At 40.6% G+C, this 23,389-nt stretch overlaps 1 protein-coding gene across 2 annotated transcripts; it reads left to right on the top strand.

Moving 5' to 3' along the window:
* The first annotated feature begins 4,971 nt into the window (after positions 1 to 4,971).
* NAPG (NSF attachment protein gamma) lies at positions 4,972 to 22,837 on the top strand. 2 transcript variants are annotated; one of them, XR_003571945.1, is made up of 13 exons: positions 4,972 to 5,119; positions 6,786 to 6,853; positions 7,993 to 8,077; positions 8,683 to 8,700; positions 9,259 to 9,289; positions 9,759 to 9,868; positions 10,005 to 10,071; positions 10,723 to 10,793; positions 11,917 to 11,995; positions 12,517 to 12,596; positions 13,376 to 13,505; positions 14,497 to 15,215; positions 22,825 to 22,837. XR_003571945.1 is itself a non-coding variant. In XM_027890437.1 (12 exons), the coding sequence occupies exons 1-12, from the start codon at positions 5,064 to 5,066 to the stop codon at positions 14,644 to 14,646; spliced, it is 945 nt and encodes a 314-aa protein (XP_027746238.1). In that variant the 5' UTR covers positions 4,972 to 5,063; the 3' UTR covers positions 14,647 to 17,422. The 2 variants fall into 2 exon arrangements, 1 of the variants encoding a protein (XP_027746238.1); XM_027890437.1 differs by lacking the exon at positions 22,825 to 22,837 and having other exon boundaries at positions 14,497 to 17,422.
* Positions 22,838 to 23,389: the final 552 nt, after the last annotated feature.

Here is a 23,389-nt window from a genome sequence, read left to right as displayed (position 1 = left end):
GCTTGGCCCCGGCAGATGAACCTCAGGATTAAAGGGTGGGCTCAGTTCCGCGCACACTGTGTCTCACCTAAAAAATCCAATGCGCAGGCTGGAAGGTGTAAAGACCTTCCCCGGTTCTTCGTTCGCGAAGAGACTGGCCATTATTATCCACAGGCTTTTATCCAGCCTTGGGCTCTCAAAATCCCAACTGGAATAGGTGTCTTAACTCTTCTCATCCGATGTGAATAATGCTCTTCAAGAGCTTTATTCTCATCTGTAGATACTGTACATATCTTTGTGAGTCATACACGAACTATTGTATAAAATTAATTTGACTGTAAATAAATGACATTTGAGGGTTGTCATGACTGAGGAAAATGGATTCTTGTTGGAAGCAAGAGAGGCTGGAGGGATAGTAGGTAAGGACTAAAAGGGACTTGGTAATCATGATGGGACTTCTTACTCCCTGACAAAACCAACTTGCCTTGCCTAGGTTGACAGACCACTTTAACCTTCAAAAGAAACATGCAAAGTATGTATGTTCAATAAATAGTGTAGAAGGCATAATCAATGTTTCACATTGGATCACCTTACTGCTCCTCCTATCTCATGTCCAATGAATCTGGAAAGCCAATTAGACATTACCACCAACCACCAGCTGGGATATTTATAATACCTCTCTCTTTATTCTCTGATGTCTAATAAAAGGTATGCTCACACCATAGTTTTCTGCTATTTAATTACAGATAATCAGTAGGGAGACAAAAATCTAGATAAAGCCAATCTTTATTAATTTTCCTGCCTCAGAGCTAATAATTTGCTTTCTGCCATATCCATTAAGACAGGAACTAGTAATTTCTCACAGACAAATGAGTTATATGGATGTAATGCAAAAGACAGGAAAAGAAAAGGTACAGAGAACTAAGATGCTGGCGGTGGGTTGGAGTGATTGAAAAGCACATTTTAGTGCATATTATGGGCCCAAAATTTACCAGACTCAGTTGTTCCTTAGACCGTTAGTGATGGTCCAGTCTGCCTGGAAGGAAAAGTATGCAGATTCCTCTCCCTTCCTCACAGGTAATTTCTTCAGCCTAGTGCTGTATTGTTATGACTCCAGTTTCAGACACTAATAAATTACAAGCAGAACTTTCCACGTTCTGCTGCCAAAAAAGGGTATCAGACAGAGTTGAGAAATCCAGATCTAGGAAAACCTAAATTCACCTTCCAGATACAGTGGAGTAGCAGATAGAATTCAGCAGCTGATTTAAAATACATTTCACTGCAGTCAGTTCTGACTTTCTGAATAAGAAAAGCAAATTTATAGCAAAGAAAAGTTAGAGTTAATTGGGAAACAAATTTTATTCCCTGTGATCATACTGATAGTTTTTTACAACTAACAGCTTTCTGAAGGAAGCCCAGGCTGTTCTGATGCCAGGGCTGTGGGTAGATGAAGCCATGATGGAAGGTGCTGTCCCCAGCTGCTTGCCTCCAGCCTCTAGCCCCATGTTAGCCCCATGAAGTCTCACATAGGTGCTTTTAAACCCATTTGAGACAAAATGAGCTGTATCAGCTTATGCATCTTGTTTTTCATAGCCTAATGCTGTGGGTTGCGATGGTGTACCTGAAGAAATGTTTAGATAGGAGACAGAAACTCTCTGCAAGGTGTAGTGATGGGCAGCTGAGGACTGGCTAGTGATCAATGACTTCTACTGGTACAGCTATTTACAGAGTTCACATCTTTGTCACTGCAACACTGTAAATGTTTTCCACATTGTACCTGGTCATTTTTCAACACCAAATTCTAATTCACAGCCAAGCATCAGATGCTGTGATATGATCCTTCCCAGATGTAAAATCGCCAAAGGTTCCATGTCTACAAAGTAAAAGTTACCCAGGAATATCCTATTTCATTCAATACTTACCAGTCCTGGAAATCTTTTGTCTGGTCATTCCAGTATAAAATGTAACCAGACAGCGCACATGTGTAGTTTCACTAGAAAGTGAACAGATATTTACAACACAGGCAACAGAGAAGGCCAGGAGCACTAGCACAAACAAAACACAAACTATAAATCATTAACTGGGTGCTTCTGAAGAATAGTCTGAGGTTATTTTGTCATTTAATGCTGCAGTCTAGGATTTTATTTTCCCAGCTAACACAAGTTTATTTGAAATGCACTGCAGCAATCTCATAGTTATATGGCCAGATCCATCCTGGCTGCCATAGCAAGGGAAAGAAAACACAGACGTGATGACAAAGGAATCTTTCCGATCATACCTTCCCTTACTTTATACCTGCTACCACTGAGTGCTTGCCAAAACCCTTTCTGTATATGTGTTATGCAAGACTAGCTATTTTCTCCTTGTACTCTCATGACCACTCATCTGCTTTTGAAAGCAGAAAACCTCTCTACAACCTTTTTTCCTACTTTGATCTAGGACACAGAATAATAGCATTTAAGATTTAGTGGGGATTTTCCACCATCTGCAATAGATGATAGCCTCTCAAGTGCAATGCAAGAACCAAAGTCAGAAAATTAAGTGTCCATGTCATCAAGGGAATGTGGGAAAAGGAAAAGGAAGGGAAAGCAATTCAGACCTGTGAATTTTATGAGTATCTAGAGTAAAACAAATCATGTAAATATTGCTTCTTTTCTCATTTGAGGTAGAAACTTGTAAACCTCTGATTCTTGTAAACAGTATGGACTTTCAATGACTTCTATGCTCTGGTAAAAATTTTGCAGGTTTAACCAGCTTATCACTTTGCTTTCTCTCTCCTGTTGATAAATACTTCACTTATTCAGATTACTGAAAACAATAATCATAGAATCATAGAATTAACTGGGTTGGAAGAGACCTCTGAGATCATCAAGTCCAACCCTTGATCCAATCCCACTGTGATTACTATATCATGGCACTCAGTGCCACATCCAGCCTCACCTCAAAAACCTTCAGGGACAGTGAATCCACCACCTCTCTGGGCAGGTCATTCCAATGCCTGATCACTCCCTCTGTAAAGAACTTCTTTCTAATATCCAACCTAAACCTCCCCTGGCAGAGATTAGGCCTGTGCCCTCTTGTCCTGCTGCTGATTGCCTGGGAGAAGACACTGACCCCTACCTGGCTACAACCTCCTCTCAGGTAGAGAGTGATGAGGTCACTCCTGAGCCTCCTCTTCTCCAGACTAAACAACCCCAGCTCCCTTAGCCTCTCCTCATAGGACTTGTGCTCAAATCCCTTCACCATCCTGGTTGCTTTTCTCTGGACCTGCTCCAGCACCTCAGTGTCTTTCTGGCCCACAATACTCCAGGTGTGGCCTCACTAGTGCTGAGCACAGGGGAAGGATCACTTCTCTGCTCCTGCTGGCCACACTGTTCTTGATGCAGGCCAGGATGCCATTGGCCTTCTTGGCCACCTGGGCACACTGCTGGCTCATGTTCAGCCTCCTGTTGATCAGCACCCCCAGATCCCTTTCTGCCTGGCTGCTCTCCAGCCACTCTGTGCCCAGCGTGCAGGGTGTTGTTGTGGCCAAAGTGCAGGACCCAGCACTTGGCCTTGTTGAAACTCATCCTATTGGAATCAGCCCATCTCTCCAGCCTATCCAGGTCTCTCTGCAGAGCCCTCCTGCCTTCCGGCAGGTCGACACTCCCTCTCAACTTGATGTCGTCTGCAAATTTGCTAATGATGGACTCAATCCCCTTGTCTAAATCATCGATAAAGATGTTAAACAGGACTGGGCCCAGCCCTGATCCCTGGGGAACACCACTGGTGACTGGTCACCAGTTGGATGCAGCCCCGTTCACCAGCACTCTCTGGGCCCGGCCCTCGAGCCAGTTCCTGACCCAGCACAGAGTGCCCCTGTCCAAGCCATGGGCTGCCAGCTTTTCCAGGAGTATATTATGGGAGACAATGATGTCGGGTTTGGAGAATAAACACCTTCCTGGGCTTGGTGACTGATCTTATGCTACTTAGGGATGTTTCTGAATAATAAAATTAAGGAGTTTAGTAAGCTGGACATGTGGGCATGTATCGAGAGTATAATTTTGGTATCTTGCATGATTGTGTAGCCTGTTTTAGCATCTCTGGCATGCTCAGCCACCAATCACACCTTCTGCATCAGGTTTCTGTGCTAGCCTGGCTGAGACAGTCTCTTGTTTTCATAAACACTGAGTCAGAGGAACACGCCTCAGCAGAATGGCCACTGGAGGCTTCCTGCAGGGCAAGGCAGGCTGTTCAACCTTTGGCCCGTGAGTTGTGCACTCCTACCAAAAACTGGCCTCCATGTGAAAACACTGAGAAATGCCAGCCTGCGCTTATTCCTGTTCAGGGCTGGGTCCAGTTCTGGACTCCCCAGTACGAGAAAGACAAGGACCTACTGGAGAGGGTCCAGTGAAGGGCCACAAAGATGATGAGGGATCTGGAGCATCTCTCTTATGAGGAGAGACTGAACGAGCTGGGCCTGTTTAGTCTAGAGAAGGGAAGACTGTGAGGGGATCTCATCAAAGGCAGATGCCAAGAGGATGGTGCCAGGCTCTTTCCAGTGGTGCCCAGCAACAGGATGAGGAGCAATGGCCACAAAACAAAATGAAAGTTCTACCTCAGCACGAGGAAGAATTTCTTTATATGGAGCATGTCAGAGCACTGGGAGGTCGTGGATTCATTCAAAACCCACCCGGAGGTGTTCCTGTGTAACCTGCTCTAGGTGACCCTGCCTTGGCAGTGGGGTTGGACCGGATGACCTCCAGAGGCCCCTTCCCACCCGAAGGATTCTGTGATTATGTGTGATTCTGTTTTGTAGAAACCTTCCGTCGGCCTTGGACACGACAGAGCCGGGGTCTCAGAAGAGGAGATGCCTCCCGGAGCGCGGCATAGCTCAGCACAGCACACCCGTTCCCGGGCCCTGAGTTCCCTCCCACCCCTGGGCGCGGCTCCGCCTCCCGTGGCTGCACAGGCGCGGTGAGCAGGCGGGGCCCGCTCCGCCGCTCCGCCTCCCTGCTCCGGCTGATCCCTGCCGCCTGCCGTAGCGGGAGCGCTGGGAGGCCGAGGCGGGAGTGCGGGCGAGCTGGGCCCGCCGCGCTGGCGAGATGGCGGCGCAGAAGATTAATGAGGCGCTGGAGCACATCGCGAAAGCGGAGAAATAGTGAGCGGGGCGGGGGGTTTGCGGCAGGAGGGGGCCGGCCTGCGGCTGCCCGCTAGCGCCCGGGCTCTTCGGCCCGCACCGCTCTCCTGCCCTACCGGGGCGTCGCGTCGCCTCCTGGCCTGGCAGGGAGGCTGAGGGGACACCCCGTGTGCCGGGCAGCGGGACCTCGGGACAGAGGGAAGAGGGGAGGCGGGGTCTGGGGGGTAGTCTGGCGGAGGGAGTAGGAGGGCACGGCTCCTCGGCCCCTGGTTTGCCTCAGGGCAGCCTCCCTGCAGGGGGTGGGTGCTTGCGGGACGCCCTTCTGCCCGGAGCTGGGAGACTAAGGCGGCTCTATAACTAAGAATCGGCGTCGGTGGGGCGGTGCGGCTCAGAGGCCTGGAGCCTGAGCAGTAAGGGCCTTCTAGCCTCCTTTGCTCAGACCCGAACTGGAGAGGGAGAGAAGTCGCTTCTGCCCTTCTGCTGAAGTGAGTGGGAGGAAGACAGGATCACAGGCACAATTACGTTGGCAAAGACCTCCGATATCATCGAGTCCAACCTAGGACCAAACACCACTTTGTCAACCAGACCACGGCACTAAGTGCCACGTCCAGTCTTTCCTTAAACACCTTCAGGGATGGCAACACCACCACCTCCCTGGGCAGCCCATTCCAATATTTAATCACCCTTTTCGTAAAGAATTTCTTCCGAATGTCCAGCCTAAACCTCCCCTGGCACAGCTTAAGGCTACAGACAAGTGAGAGAAAAGACCTATTGGAGACAGTAGTGGATAAAGGGGCTTGACTTCGGAGAGGTGGAGTGTATGTTTGTCTCCTGCACCTGTGAAAAGGTTGATTGTTACTTCTTGGATGCCTTTGAATACCTATGCTGACGTTTATCTTGGAGAGCGTAACATTTACATATGATAGTCTTTTGTTGTGTATTTTAACACTGAATATAAGCATTTAGCTTATAAGTCTCAATTTCACAGACAACAGTATAGATTTAAAAGCACTGAGAAAGATGCTATAATTTTAGGAAAAAGAGTGACAGGCCCTCTGGAAACAAAAGTTATGGTAATTTTTATATTTGTTTTAGAAGTGAGGAAGTCAAAATATTGAGATAAAAATTGCCTGATGACTCACCTCATTTTACAGGGTACGTTTTTTCCTAATGCATGTATGTCTGTGTGTAGCACCATTTAGTATAGACATGTAAATGACACGTGAGGCTTTGTCTTTGTGTTGGTGAGTAAATTCTTTAATTTGTGTATGCAGTGGAGAATCTTTGATAATTTTCAGCAACAAAAAAAATTCCTGTAGAAGAGCACTGGAAACTTCCTGAAATGTGGAAAAAAAAATGTATTGGAAATATTGCCAGGTGTTGTGGTATTAGAAATCTTGAGGTGTCATGTTGGTTTAGACTGACTGCTGAGGAGCTGAACTTGGGGAGACTCTCTGGGGACAGGAGAAGCATGTTAGTGCAAGGCATGGGAGTTCATTGCTGTGCTTTATGCAATTCCAACCAGTCCTGGCATTTGTTTTTATGGTAGTGATGCCACCACAGTGTTGGCATGTAGGTAACTGCTCCTTTCCAGAGGTAGTTTAAAGTTTTAAGTATATCTGAAGTGCCTTGAAGGTAAAACAAAATCTTTACTCATGGTTAATGGACCTTTCTTCTTGTGTTTTAGCCTGAAAACTGGATTCTTAAAGTGGAAACCAGATTATGATAGTGCAGCTACTGAATATGGGAAGGCAGGTATGTATGGCTGTAAATATAGCCGTATGTTTTATGATTTCAAAGTATTCATTGAGCTTAATCCCTGATAATGTTTTATGTATTTTTATTACATTACTGTATAAGTAAAAGTGTTATGAGGACTAAAAGTAAAATGAAACAACGAAGTAGCACTATAAAATAAGTTTCAGTTTGTACTTGGAGATCTAGAACACTTGGAAAACAAATTTTTTTTCCAAGCTTACAACTTCTACTTTTTATGTTGCTACAGTGATAAAAATAAAGCTTTCCTTCTTTCACTTGTCCACCCCCAAATCCTATGACTTTATCTACAAAAGAACAAATGTTCAAGCTGGTTTTAAGATTTTGCTTAATCATCATCTTATGAAATGCATCTTGCAAAGACTGTCTCAGTAAGGTAGAGAGATGCTACCAAGTTGGAATTTTCTTTCAGTCATACTAAGGTCTCTTTCTTCCCTTTTTCCACTATAAGAGACACACTGAGTATAAAATTACTAGTTGATTTGTTTTTCTTATTAAACATTTTCTTTTTGATAGTAGTAATTTATCATAGTCTTTTGACTCCTTACTTGAGGCACTCCTACTTATTCACTTAAGCCTGAATAAAAATATACAAACTTGGAAGAAGAGCTGAAGCATTTATAAAATGAAATTTATTTTAAATCCTACTTTAATATTTTATCAGTTAAATGGAGGTAGAAATACATATTTGTTCCCTGACTTGGTTGCTGAGGAAGTTTTGTTATAGGTATGCCTTGTTGGTGGCACGCTTCTGTTCCTACCATACTGATTTTGATTAACCTGTAATGATTAAAACAATACACATATGCATTCCTGCAGTTCTGTAATTACAATACAGAGTGAGTGAGTTTTGAAATCCAGTGAAACACATTGTGCACTGTGTATGATACTGTGGTGGTATGGAAGTGGTGTTGAAAATAAACGTTTTTAGTGGCAACTATAAGTGACTAATGAAGCAAGAAGGACTGTCATGGGATTTTTGGGAAGACCTTGGTAAACTGTAACCATTCATTTAAAGAGTCTGTTTGCATCTTTAGGTAGCTAAACTCTTGAGCAGAAGTGGTGAGAAGAGGACAATGGCAAGCTGTAAATAAAACTTCTTATTTACTTTCTTGCAGCTGTTGCTTTTAAGAATGCCAAGCAGTTTGACCAGGCAAGGGAAGCCTGCTTACGGGAAGCTGAGGCACATGAAAACAATAAAGCGTATCTTTTCATTGACTGATACTCCTTTTTCCAAGAAGCTGACTCTTAGATTGTGGTAATGGGGTTTGGTAGTGGATTGTTTAATACATTTGCACGTTTTGTCAGTCCAGCAGAATACCTTTTTAAAAGACTGTTCCCATGTGCTCTGAGCGGGAAAACCAAAGAACTCTTGGTTAGAAAATCAGTTCCCAATTAGAAAATATGTTCCCATTAGCATCTGGAGCCATAAGATGTTGACAGTTGCCTGAGATGTCTAGGTACTGCTTCAGAAGTTTTTTTTTTTAATTGCTTACAAATGGATAGTATAAACTTAAACACATCTCTGAAATTATTACAGTACTTGTACTAATATTTAATAAGCAGTACTAATATCTTAAATAAACGTGCTTTTTACAACTTTATATGCAGCTATGCATTGTTAAGTTGCATTTTTCTGTCTTTGGAATCATTTATTTTTGACAAGTTGCCTACAGATGTAGTAGGTTCAATTTGCCTTTTTGGGGTTCCTTGCTTTGAAACTAGTAGTTGTATAACATTTTGCACATTAATTGTTTTTTTCTGCATTATGTGGCTTTTGTCCTTGACTTTGACTGTTTTACTTCCAGTCTTTTCCATGCTGCCAAGTAAGTACAGAAACGCTAAGTAATCTGAAACAAATTTTTTAACGTGCAGTACAAGCATGAACTGTCATTTTGATCTCATTGTAGTAAGTGTTATGGTTCAAGTAATTTTACTGTTTCAAAATCATTTCCATGTAAGTGTGAGCTAGGAAAGTCTGAAAACCTGCAGTCGCCACCTGAAGAAATTGTGATTTTGGCATTCTTTGGCGCCTTTTTATGCCAAATATTTTTTCTCAGATGATCTTTTAATAATTTTGAAATTCTACGCAGTTGAACTTATAAAGAAATTTTTAATTAAAGAGTACTTCAAAGCAAGCAGGTAATGACAATAATCCAAATAATGCCCATGGATCAGATTAGAATAGATTTTTAGTGGGGAGTGTGGTTAAAGTACTTAATTTGTGGTAGATAATGTTACATGTGCTCTGTCTCATTATATAAAACACTTGAAACATCTTCAAAGCATTAAATATTAACAGTGAAGGGATAGCCAATGCATGATAATGACAGCTTGCTGAAATACACCATCTTTAACCAAATGGTACATTTTTTTCTTTGCAGAGCTTATGAACAAGCTGGCATGATGCTAAAGGTATTTCCGTTTACTAGTTTTTATTAAAAAGTTCTATTTTGTAGAGGAAGAATATTGTGCACTGGATCATTTAGCAAATATATATAAGCAAATTGCATATTAGTGATAATTTTTTGTTGCCTCATAGTCCCCACCAACACCTTCAGTAGATTAGGAAAGCAGCATTTGTATTTGGGGGGGTAAAAATAGTTTTCCTTTTATAAGAAGAAAGAAGACTGCATCATGTCAGAGGGTAATAGAAAAGTGGTGCTGCTTTTGCTCTAAACTACCACAAATTAATGACTTACATGAAAGTTTGGTACTCAGAAGTGAATTTTATGGAGTTGGTGATCAACTTTCACTAGGTCTACAAGTTTGTAAATAAAAATTAGAATCTTAATAAATAGGGTGTTGCAGTTTGCTTTAATTTGTGTCATTGTTCATAAGCTCAATTCCTGACAGCAGTGTCCCTTTGACTGTTGTTTTGTAGGAGATGCAGAGACTCCCTGAAGCAGTTCAGCTGATTGAAAAGGCCAGTATGATGTACCTGGAGAATGGGACACCAGATACAGCAGCTATTGCTCTGGAACGGGCTGGGAAGTAAGTCTGAGCTGTGGGGGGCTAGAATGCATGCAAGCTATGGGTATATCTTTGGTTTTCTTTTGTGTCTTTACGATACTTTCAGGTAAAAACATTTTCCTTTTATTTAAAGAGAAATTGTGGATGTTTATTACAGGTTAATAGAAAATGTGAGCCCAGAGAAGGCTGTGCAGCTCTATCAGCAAGCAGCATCAGTGTTCGAAGTAAGTGGGGGATTTGGTTGGTTGGTTGGTTTTTTCTTTTAGCTATAAAATCAAGAAAAAGCCTAAGATTAGGTTCTAAATTTTTTCCTTCTTTTTACATCAGTGGCTGAGCAATGAAGCTGAAGGCTTTTTATGTTGTTGAGAAGGAGATTATTTAAGTTAGGGGTCAGTTTGATTTGCCTTTTTCTTAGTTTAGAACTTGACTGAACCTGAATTTTGAATGTTTTCTGGCTTTTGTTGGGCAGCTCAGAGGGTAGGGAACATACCTGCTGTTGAGTTCCTGGAACCCAAAATAATTTGAAATCCTTGAAGTATAGAAGAGAAAAGTTTTGCTTGGTGCTCTACCAATGCCATGAGCTGATGGTTTGCCTTTTTGCTACTGCCTTTGATGTACTTCTCTGTTGTCAATTGTCAGGTGTTTCCAGATTAGCAAGTTTGCACTGGTGTTACTTATCTGAACAGATCCATACAGGAGCTGGCTGTGGAACTTAAGGGCACTGATACTCTTCATGTTTCCCTTGTGTGAACTGCTGATCCAGTAACACTAACAGTTGTTTTAAGTTAGAGGTGACACACTTAGATAAAGATCTAGTGGTCTTAATGCTATGCAAGTGAAATAAGAATGTATGAATTCTTCTTGTTCTTTTCTAGAATGAGGAGCGTTTACGGCAGGCATTAGAAATGCTGGGGAAGGCATCAAGACTTCTAGTCAGAGGGCGCAGGTTTGGCTTTATCCCTTCTTGTTCTTTTAATGTAATTGAATCTCAAGTAGTGATTTTGATTAAGTTTTTTTTTCTTGCTGTTTTTGTGTTTGTGTACTGTTACTTAATTCTTTTTTGAGACACACTTCAAACTAAAATTCAGTTTCTGTGGGAAATGCCATGTTCATCCAGGAACCACCTGTTTTGTATTCTGGGATAATGAGGGCTGAAAGGCTTTGTTTCTTCTGTGTTTGTTGAATAGCTGGAAAGCACATACACCAGTTTTCATTAAATTGTTTCAGGATTTTTTTTTTCGTTTTTCTTCCAACACTATTATGTAGAAAGTACTTGAAAGTCTTTTATGGCTGTGGGATGCAAAACAGAGGAATTAGGTGACTAACCTGAGGAAACAAATCTGTTTGCAGCAGTCTGATTCTGGACTTCCTAAAGAGGAGTATTCTTTGGAGTCTCAATGTGACAAATTTAATTGCAATTGCTTGCACCAAACTTGACCTTCAGTTCAGCTTAGACTTGCTTCACTGAAATATTTAGATCCTTTAAGAAATTGTCTGGTTTCTGTCTCTACATTTAGGACACTTTATTTCACTGCAGAAAAGTAGTCAGAAAAGTGACAATTTACTTCAAAAGTCTTTCTGTGAAAGCCTGTCAATGTAGCTTCAGAACATGTGAAAGAATTGGTTGCTCTGCTGCTTAATAGCTCATATGCTATTTCTAATTTCTAGAAATTGAATATGATAATGAAAAGAGTATTCAAACTCAGAAGTAGTTACTATTACTAAATATTGGTAGTTCATGGATGTCAGACTTACTGGTAGCTTATAGTAACCTCATGACATACCGAAATCTGTTGGGCTGTGGAACAAAGTATTCATCTTGTACAATGTTATAAAAAACAAGGCTTCTCTGAATGAATACCAGAGATGTTCTTAGCGTGTATACAAAGGAATTGCTGACTGTATATTTATCTACTCTGTTAGTAAGATCTACTGCTTATTTGCAGTTGTAATGCTTTTTATTGCAGTAGACTTGCTACTACTGTATTAATTGAACACTTTGTATTTAGCCTCGGTTTCATTGTGCTGCATTCCTGGTGCTGATACTCCTGGGGTTTTTTTGTTTTTAGATTAGATGAAGCTGCGTTGTCTCTTCAGAAGGAGAAAAGTATTTATAAGGAAATTGAAAATTACCCTACATGCTATAAGGTAAATTCTAAGAGCCAACTTCTGATAATGCATTTCAGGGGTTTTTTCTGGGTAGTTAATGACAGATGACATCTGCCTGACGATATGTAACTCTTGATCCAGGGATACGTTTCTTGCTAACGATGAGAATTCACAAAAGAGCATGTTTCCCAAATCTCTAACTGCGCTTTTTTCACTACTATAATTTTGAAAATAAGATACTGATACCTACAGGAGCTGTCAACACCAAAAACCACATAAAAATAAAGATGTTATCAAAAATAACAAGGTACAAAAAATGTTACCTGGTACAACAGTTCATTAATATGTTATAGGAGATAATGTATTTCATGCTAGCAGAGGGTAGACTTTCTGCTTTTTCACTGTATTTTTCTGACTCTTGTGTAATTATCTTAGAATGACTGGGGATTGTAATGACCTTTCTCGTGCTAAATATTAGCAGTCTACTGTTTTTTTTCATATTTTACTGTTAATTCTAAGTAATCATTAGGTTTATATTTTCTTTGTTTCTTTTTGTTTAGAAAACTATTGCTCAAGTCTTAGTTCATCTTCACAGAAACGATTATGTTGCCGCAGAAAGATGCGTGAGGGAAAGCTATAGGTAAGTCTGCTTTTCAAGTGATGTTTCACTAATGTAGATCTGTTTTTCTTGACAGTGTTTCCATTGTTCTTCCGTAAATTTTTAACCCACACTTCTTTTGACTTACAATACAGTAATAACATTCCCTGGTATGTGGCTATCAGGAGGTTTTCTTCCCAGATTTAGCTGTAATTACTACATTTTTTTACACACACAGGAGAAAATTCTGGTGTCAGAATATGGATTAGTGTTTAACTCTGGTTCCAGAAGCTTCCCCCGCAACTCTCCATTTCAACTCTCATTAGGACTTCAGTAGCAAAATCTTGAAACAATGTGTTTTTACTTAGACTGTGGTTTTAGTGAAATGACTTGAACGTATATATAAGTTAAATTGCACTTTATTTTTAGAAATAATTTTTCAAGATCTGTCTTTAAACATGTTGCTTATATTTTTCAAATCTCCAGTTTGTGTTCTATACGTAGAAATGAATGACAGATTTTTTTTCTGTATGTAAAGTGGAGAAAGAGTTTATTGACTAGTCAGGAAAAAGTTGAAAGATTCTAATATTCTTGTTTTGCCTTGACTGTGGTTGTGGTCTTAGTCTCAGCATGCAAACTAATGATTCCTATACCTGGAAAAATCAAAGTGGTTATAGGCAGTTTTGTGGATTAACCAGTCTGTCAGATTCTTGAAAGCTGCTTGCACTTCTGCTGTTAAATCAACAGCATTTAAAGATAGAATAGCTGAGTGTCAAGTAGATTACTGAAATGTCTTAAATAAACTCTTTAATTTCCTTCAGTATACCAGGATTCAATGGAAGTGAAGACTGTGCAGCACTAGAGCAACTTTTAGAAGGGTATGATCAGCAAGATCAGGATCAAGTTTCTGAAGTCTGCAATTCTCCACTCTTCAAATACATGGATAATGATGTAAGTAGGCGATTCCTGTGGGATTTTTAAAATTTTTTTTAATAATCCTTTTCCACGTTCAGGTTAAGAGATATGGGTTTTTCCAAGTAGAGGAAAATAAGAAGAGCACCATCCAAGTATTTATTTTGACTTGCTATCATGCTACCCTATACCTGTAAACTTCATGTGTTCTTTAACTGTCAATGATGGTCTTTCAGATGGTGTGAAGGCTTAGGCAAAAGAGCAGCTTGTTATGCGTTTGATGAGTTTGTTTAATGAGTTAACCAAAATTCAGTCCCCTTCTACTTCATTCTTTACGGGCCAGAACAGTTTGCTGCATCTGCTTTTTCTCAGAAATATAACAGCTAGGTGTGCATAAACATTACAGGGTATAATGCCTACAGGATGGCATTGTTGGATGCTTTTATCCATTGCTTATTCCTTATCAAGGTACTAATTTGTGAAAGATTTTTAATGTTGAGCGAGTAGTTGTGACCCTTTCCCCAGTTATTTTTTTATTTAGTTGAACTTGTCAATTTAGGAATTATAAGGGAGTATAAGGATAGGAAAGGTGTGAAGTAAAGGACACATCCATCTGTGCCAAATCTTGTAATAGTATTGACTAATTTTACTTTATTACTCTGAATAGTAAAAGTTGAGGTATCAGTCTTGCTGAAAAACACATAAGACTTTTAACATTTTCTGTTACTAGGTAATGTATGCAGAGCTGCATACTGGAATTTATATTTTCATGTAAAGCTTGAAACAGAGAAGCTATAGGATGTGGCCAAATTATCCTATAATTAGCAGTATTAATACAGACCTCGCATCCCATTTTCAGTGTTTGAGATGGAGGAAAATGAACCAATGTTATTCTTATTCTAAGCTGGAAAAATGTACTCTGAGAGCAGCATCACTTTGTTTGCTGTACTGAATGTTGCCTGCTTCTTTATTGTGAGCATCAGTCAATTCTGTGATAGTACAGAAATTAAACTTGCTTTGTTATTGTCAGTACGCCAAGCTTGGTCTTACCTTGGTGGTCCCAGGAGGTGGAATCAAGAAGAAATCGCCAAATGCTGCACAAGACAAAGCCAGAGGACCAGCTGCAGTGGGCTCTCGTGCTGATGAGGAAGAGGATGAATATTCTGGTGGACTATGCTAGCTACAGGCTAGGTTGTCTTAAATATCTGACTTATTTGTGATGTTGAGCATATCCAAAGGTACCAGATTTACCAGAGCTTCATTGCAATTGTGATATGGGAATCTTAATACTAACTTGGCAGCTGCTGGGTAGGGTACAGGAGAAAAAGCATGACTGTACCCACCATCTTGAATTAGCTTTGGACTTCATCTCTTATCTGGTAGGAGCTTCCTTAAGGCCCTGCCTTCAGTTGAGAGAATTTTTACTGAAAGCACAGTTTAAAACCAAAACCCCAGAAGCACTGGAGTAAGGGGAGTGGTACAAAATCTTAAACACTGGATTTCAACAGCTGACACTTCTTTGGTCCCAGAAAGATGTTTGCTATTGGTTTTGGAGTTAAATGTACGATCACTCATCTGGCTATTTATCGCCCGTTTAAGACCATTTAAGGCAGACTGTGCCAGGCAAGAGTTTTACTAGTGTAAACACTAGGGGGAGCATTCAGTTTGTTTTCAATATGTTTTTATCCCACTGGGGAATATTATTTTAATACCTTATTCTTTGCAAGAAGTGTCCACGTGAGTGGATGAGTCAACTAATTTCAACTTATCTTGCAAGCTTAAAAAATACACACAGGTCTTTCCTCTTGAGAACTTTATTGACCTGAAGTCTTTGGAAATAGTGTTTGTAATGTGCACCTTGGGAAGGAAAGGAGTGAATGACATTCTTAGCAGTGTTTCTGAAGCATGCCATAACTAGAAAAGAAACTGAAGGTAGCAGATAACATGCATTGAATTTAAACTTCAGAAGACAAATGTTTAACAAAAAGTTAGGTGAAATGTTTCAGTAATATGCATTCTTCACGTGATTCTTTCATATTTTCACAGCACAGTACAGGTGTCTCTTATAAATGGCATTTGTCAAACTAGTTCAGAATCCCAAGGTAACCAAATTTTAATGCATCTTCTCTATTTTTATTTGGTTTCAAATCATCATGTATTTTGCAAACTTCTGTAGTGTCTTAAATTTGTTTCATCATTTTATGCTTAGAAGTTGTCAACTCTAGAAGTTGTACCCGTGGCTTGTTTCTTCAGCAGAACCTGATCAAGGTCTGCACTAGGGTGACATCACTGGGAATCCAGCAGGGATTTGTGTGTGATACCCAAGGTTCCATAAACAAGAGACCAAAAGCAACAGTGTTAAGTGTTGGTACAGTTTGTGCCATATTAAGCAATTGGATGTCATAAAAAATACCAAACACCTGTCTGACATACACGTGATGTCTGACATCAGTGTGTCAGACATAATTGTGATGAAGGTTAAACTTTTAGAGGGCTAATACTCACTTTCCTTGGGGTGGATAGCACTCCACTGTGATGGGTACACAAACTGCAGCATAATACGCAGGCAGGGCTGCTGTAAGAAGTCACGATATTCAGTTTAATGGGTGTTCAAAAAACAGTTTTGTCTCTTTATATTGTGTAACAATAACACTGGGTTTTACAGCTATTTGAGATGCACCTGTAGTTCTTGACTATCTGACAGGTGATTTCCCTTTGTTATTGGTCATGTATATAGAAGTTTTAGCTCTAAGAAACTTTAGGAAGTAAGCTGTTTTTCTCTGAGAATGCTTGCAGGTATTCATGAAAGATGGCTTTGAAGACTTCCCTGTAACTCTTCTATTTTCACCATTGGAGCATCTTACTCCAGTTTACTCAACTTCTTCCTTTTGGATTTGTTAATCAAGTTGAACATATGCTTTTTAAGGGGGAGTCTTTATCACGGGTAGAAAAAACTGCACATTTAGGAGCTCTGGAAGTGCTAAGTAATTTTCTGCTTGCTTCTTCTGCTCCTTCTAATTCTGAAATCAGCTTTATTGTGTGATGCCAAGGAGTCTAGAATTGCATATACCTGAGAAGATGAGGTGCATAAGAAACAAAACTGGGAAATTTGTGTGCTTCTGTGAAAGAATTTGCAGATTTATTTAAACTGTGCTTGCAACAATAACAGACTCTTAAAAGAAAAATTAAAATTTATGCATTAGATTCTTAAAGCATACTTTTCATATTGCCAAAAAAATAAAATAGTTGTGCAAGACTGTCTTCCACACTCCCTCAACTTGGTTTTTTCCGTGCCAAGTATGGAAAATCTGGGACAAAAGTAATTGGTACTAGACATGTTCAGCTGCCATTGAATTCAAATGGGCTTTTCTGATTCTTAATACTAGAATTTAAATCTTTGATTGCAATGTTGCTGCAAAGACCAAATCTGCAGAAATGGAAGTGTCTGAACATAAGATGGTCTATTTTATATAACTTATTCTTCTATTTTAGACAGTGCAAGTGTGTTAGGAATGTTAACTGCCTTTTAGAAAACATTAACTATAGAAGAAACTGTCTGTATATTATGTGTTAGTGTTTGTTTCTATCTTTCAAAGCAATTTGCACACTTATGTAAATACCATTTAGGTGATCTAAAATGGAAAAGATACCATTTACGGGAAGAAAATTTCCAAAACCAGTGTTGACTGTAAGAAAAATAAAGTTTAATTGTGCATGAAGGCTGAGCAATGGCCAGTGCAATGTATATGTGAAATCAGAAGATTTCTAAATTACCTGTAACTTAATACTCAGATGATCAAGTGCAGTGTGAAACCTGTGCTTTATTTGTTCTTTTCCCCAATCTGTGGTGTAATAAGAGTACAAAATGTGTTTGTAACAGCTCTACAGATGCTGCCTCTTGAGAAAAAAAGCTATGTGTTTCACCAACATCAAAAATAAAACTTGAAGTTAACACATTTGTAGTAGCTTTCCCTGTTGTTAATCAGGTCCTGCTGAGTTAAGCTAATTAGATTTGTCACTTGGGTCAGATTTTCAAAGTAGTTTTCAGCAGGAGAATGCAAGCTTGTCATTATTCAGTTGGATCCAATGCGAAGTTTGAAAAACAACTACATTTCAATATTTCAGAAACTATCTTTACACAATTTAAGAACATGCCTTCTGTAACTTTGGAGACTTTATAATTTTAGAAAAATCACCTTTTCTACTCTTTCAAAGTCAAATGTGCTGAAATACTTGAAGGCTGAAGAATCTGGAACTGAAATTCTACAATGTGATAGGAATCATTCCTCAGAGGTTACAAATAAGCAGCTGTAAAACTATATGAACTAAGCTGCCCTTGGAAAAAAATAAAATCAAAAAAAGCGCCGTATCATCTAGATTTATAACAGGTAGTGAACTTCTTTGGATGCAGGAAATGGGAAAAAGAAGCAACCCCAACCTCCCCAGTTATTGGGGAATGCTTGCAGGAGGAAGTAGATGTAACTTGAGAGAGCAGGAGGGAACCACTTGGGATCTGTGGTGGTTTGAACAGGAATAATAATGTCTAAGCTAATGATCAGTAGAGTCCAGCACTCCCAGGAGCTGGGCTTGTCTCTTCCTCTGCGTTGGTGCCTGTTGGACATGACAAGCATGAGTGTTGTCTCTAATGACCACCATCCCAAAGGCTGATGGGTCTCTGTTCCAGCGCTGCTGTCATTGCCCTTCGGCCATGATTTCCAGTGCGTGCGCAGCACAGCAGCGCAGCCTTTAGCCTGGGGCGGGAGCGAGAGGCAGCTGCGAGGCTGCACGTATGTTTTAAGAACATGTGGCTGCTGTGATTCATCTGCTGGGTCTAATGGGAATAGTGGTAATGAGCGTGGCCGGACTCGGCAGTGCTCGCTGCCAGGATCTTAACTGGTGTGAAACCAGTTCAGACTACACAACAGAAACGTTGCCATCCTGGAGTGACAGAAGCGGGCCCTGGCCTGTGTAAAGTGAAAATGCGTTGTCATTAGTTGCCTTGCTTGTTTTGGGTATGTATTTTTGTGCCTTTATTTTGCATTGTTTCTAAACTTGGTGTAACCTGAAGTGGATCTGTTTTCCCGAGAGTGTTGTTCTCTGTTAGCACTAGATGGTGCCGCAGAGCTGGCTCAGGGCTTTCCTCTGCTGCTGGGCAGCCTTCACTCTATGTGCAGCTCAGCTTCTGCATTTAAATATGATCAGCTGGAGTATTGATTTGGTCAGAAACATCCTAATGGGGACATGCTCTCGCTGCTGCTTCTCACGGCTTGAAACACCTGCCTGAAGTTGTTGAAGAGAGCAGTCCTTTAGGGCCAGCCCATCACCCTCCTGTCCTGTACTGGCTGCTGTGCAAGTCCTCTGGGATACGGCGTTCCCACCAGGCAGCTGTGCTTGCCAGTCGGGCATATGGGGTCAGGGCTGCTTACAGCCTTGCTCCAGTGTTACTTGCCCTTACAGCTGGCCCCACTGTTGTGCTGATTCTGGGCTGACACACATTTTGGCCTGCTGGCTGCTGTGAATTGCAAGGGCTGTCATAGAGCTTTCCTCAGCAGGGCCGGTGCCAGCAGCCTGGTGGAGCTGGCTACCAGTGAACGCTCCCACTCCCTGTCTCAGAGAGCTGGTGGCAAGGGGCTGCCTTGGCTGCTGCTGCCAGAAGTACTTGTGCCAGCTGTGCTGCTAATGGACTCTTGAGCCACGAGCAGAGGGAGAGGGGACCACTCAGCAGAAGCAGCATGGCTCTGGTCACAAGGAAGAAGGCTTAAGCCACTCTGTGTTGTTCAAGGTGCCTGGGAGTAAATACAGGTCCAATCTTCCCTCCACTTTGTGCTGATACCCATCTCCTCAGCTGCTACCCCAAACTCAAGCAAATGCATTTATAGTTTTGTCAGAGTGTTTTATCACATAAATGGGCCCCTCAGGAGGTTCAAATGCCAGTGGTGATGGATATGACCAATTTGCCTTTCTGTCCACTTCTCTGAACATGGACCTGGGAAACTGGGTGATTAAGAGCCAGATTCCAGAGGGTGGGTGGGTATGTGGCTGGGTGAAGTGTGAATAAAATGGTAGCACTATAACCTGTTAATAAAAATTTTTAACTCTAAGGCTGGCTGATTCTGCTACAATTGCAACTCTTGTTGCTGCCATAACATTTTATGCAGTGCCTCATGGACAAAATGCAGTGTTAAAGAACAGAAATCAGTAAGTATGTGTGTGTTTGTGTAAATTAACTGAAAATGGGAGGAGTGAGTTGGTCACCAAGTAATGCTATGTTAATGGATGGAAGAGAGGGTTCCTGCTGCAATTTGCTGAAAGGACTTTGCTCTAAAAAAATACACCGCATCCTGATTCCTTCATAGAGGCAGGGAGGGAGGCATGAGGATTGGCATGACTGCTCTCTTCTTGCTGGGGAGAGGTTCTGCTGCTAAGTGCCATGTGAGGCAGTATGATCACAGACACATGCTAGGATTTAAGTTCTTTGCCTGTCACTAACAAACTGGAATTCAGGAATTAAAGGGTAAAAAACTTAAAACAGCAGACAGGGGCATCTTTTGTGTATGTGTGTGTGTGCAGCTGACAACCTTCTAGGCAATGCTTTCTGTGCTGCACTGCTCAACAACTGCCCCAGAGTAATTGTGTTAGTAATAATATAGCTGAAAATTCATTAAGTGTAAAGACCTGTGGTACCCCATGTGTCCTATGGGTGCCAAGTGTTTTATTTAACTGACCACCATCTAGTGGTTCTCTGGCTCCTATCGTGTGTAAATGTATGATTTTTCAAGCTGAATAACTGGAGAAAGAATGAAGTTCCTCTCAGCACCTGATCCTGGAGCACAGGTTGGTCTGGAGTGAGTGAGTGGTTAAAGCTGGATGGACTTGAAAGGTGAGGCAGCTTTGTCGCACTACCAACTGAGCAAAATATTTTAAAGCTTTGATAACAGATGTAGAAAGAATAGTGTATTTTAAAATTGTCCTTTAAATAAGACACAATCTGGTAACTTTCATGATCGTAATGTTTATCTTCCGGAACTTACCAGATACTGCATCTCAAGGGAACACTTAAGAACTAATTTTCTTGGAAACACCAGCACAGAGTGCTTTGAAATACTTCAGTCTACTCCTAATGCAATACATGAGTTTGGTGACAGGCCCTGCTGCCAAGGAACATTGGAAAGGAAAAGAAAACACCCTTCTTTTTTGTTGATTGAGAAGGAGATGTACGTAGAAGGCTTGGGTGTTGGCTATTTTTCCCTTTAGATCATAATATTCTCTGATATAAGGTTGGATATTTTTTCCTTTTTTTATTCATGCATGTTGGTATGTGATCTGGAATTCAAATAGCTGTTTTTCTGTGCCTGTCCTCCTGTAGCCATTAGGGAGCAAAACATTTCTTGTGGCTGAGATTGGGGCATGGGGAAAATCAGGAGAGGAAACGTGCACGTGACTGCACGCACTAGTCACTTCTTGGTTTTGGGTGTGTTAACACAGAATTGCTTATGACCTCTTCGTGGATGGGAGGCTGTCACATGGCTTCAGATCTATATGATTTTGCTGCCCTTTTTTTGTGTGGAGGTGCTGCAATGATGTTGGAACAAGTGTGAATGTCTCATGACCAAACAAGAATCTGGTATTAATGACATGCAGCCAAGGTAGTAAATGCAAGTAGCAGCCTGAACGCACACACATGCCACCTCCACTTGTATTTATAGCATGATAATTTTTGTTTTAGAAGGTCATGGATATCTAAAACAGGAAATATATTTCAGAAGTAGTGTTTTGTCACAAGACTGAAATGGAGTAATGGGATGACTTGAAATTTACTGTAATTTGGGGTATGTATTAATTGCTTCAACACTTTCAGAGAGGTTTCTGTTTAAAGGATAAATTAAAGGATAAAAAGCACTTTTCTATGATGTCCCTTTCATGAATATCAAGTTTGTACTATTCGGTTCTAATGTATTTATTCAATAGAGTTTCCAGATGCATAACAACTGAACAGGGAGTGTAGTAAAAATGATTGTATTCACTGCATTGTTTCCTTTCCTTTTCAGGAAACAAAGACAAAATGTCTGCATTTTATCTTATTAAAAATTATTATTTACCTTATTAAAATCATTACTTTTTAATTGACAGAGTGCCAAACTTGGTTTCTATTCACTGAAGAGAAAGTCATAGATTAATATACTATCATGAACCTGGAGCAGATCCTGGTGTTTGTCAGAAATCCGGGATGCTCTCTGTTGGTGACAGAAATGCTGGTGTTTTGTCACTGTTTTGCATTTTTACCTTTTACCAAATATAAATAATGGGTTAATGTAATGCATAGTCATTAGATTAAACAGAGGCTTGAATTTAAAATATACAAACTGTTTATCCACCCTCAAGCAGACTTTCAGGGGCTGTCATACATCACCAAACTTTTTTTTTTTTTTTTGAGTGAGGAATTCATATTCCTTTAAGTTAAATGGTGTGGCTCGCTGATATAGCATGTGCCATATGATACAGAATTATGGCATTTTGAGACAGTTGGGTTAAATGTGATTTAATTGCTTAAAATATGAATGCTATGTTTCTTGTCAGTCTTCTAAGTTATTTCAGTGAAGTTATTTGTGTCTTTGGCTCTCTTTCCAATTTGCCTAAAGCACATTTCTAAGTAATGTTTAAAGATATTGATATTCCTGATTTCTAAATGAATGGTTGGAAATCTCTGGCAGTGATTTTCTCTTCAGATGATGATTTAAGTTACTCCTAGACAGCTGTGGTATATTTTTGTTCACCTCATCAATCTCTAAATTACATTTGTCCCTATGGTTCGTTTTGGTTAAGAGATGCCACGTTACATATCAACTGTGTGAGCCAGACTGTCATACTTTATGCTTTTCAAAATATTCCAGCCTTTTTTTGAATGGATGACTGGCAGCCTGTGGACCTTTGGCAAACTCTGATAGCCAGGCTGTGATCAAATTGATTGGAACAGAAGCCTAGGACAATTCTTGATTGAAATTTTGTTTCTGTTGATTGACCTTCTTTAATAAAAATGTCTCTGTGGTAGGAAGGAGAGGCTGCACAAAGAGTCTGGGAGTTGCACATCCCAAGTGCACAGAAATGAAAAGAATCAAAGGGTGAAACTTCTGTAACCAGCAGGAGAGGATGAAACACTGTAATAGTCTGTGCACAAGTCTGTCCACACCCATGAGTGCATATACCTTAAAAAAAAAAAAAAATCACTTCCAGGAAAGTACAAGAAGTACCTAAAATAAGGAAATGGTATTTTTTAATTTTTTCAGTGATGGAGATTTTTTTAAAAAAATTGTAATTATGGATGTGTTTGTAGCCAATGTTGCAATCACAGATCTAGGAGAAAATTCTAAGTCTAGTTCCAGATCTGGGTCATCAACTAAATGTCCCTGGAGTTCAGTGTGGGAGATAAGCTGAAATCCAGTGTTCTCCAAGTACAAGTTAAGCAGTAAACTCTTTCTCTCTCTCCTGTTACTTTTTTTACCTGCAGACATAATACAGCAGATCCTCAGCTGTGTGCAAGGTGCGCTACCTTGAGGCAGCCAACTGTACCCACAAGCCAAAACTCCTACAGCAAAGGATTGCAAACTTTTGGCTTTCCACCCTTTCTCCCAGGCAGGCCTCCATGGAAGGCTGAACTAAGACTCCTGTATGTATTTATCAGTCACAGACTCCCTGTCTTGGGGGAAAGATATCAGATTTCTTTTTCTGTCAGGGTTTCTAAACCCCCGATCATGCTTGCCGAGGCACTGAGTGGGAGAGACAAGTGGACAGGGAGGTTATCTGGCCAAGGATGAGTTGGAGGTTGAAACAACATCTACTGTTTGTCAAGGTCATTTAATCCCAGGCAGATTGTATTTGAGTTTCTTGGGGCTGTTTGAGTTATTACTGAAATGCAGCAGTTTCCA

Source organism: Empidonax traillii, unplaced genomic scaffold (assembly GCF_003031625.1).
Source record: "Empidonax traillii isolate 1590-97213 ecotype Southwest subspecies unplaced genomic scaffold, ASM303162v1 scaffold288:size648122, whole genome shotgun sequence".
Lineage (NCBI taxonomy): Eukaryota > Metazoa > Chordata > Aves > Passeriformes > Tyrannidae > Empidonax > Empidonax traillii.
Note: the sequence above shows the minus strand (reverse complement) of the source record. Positions and strands in the feature narration are given on the sequence as shown.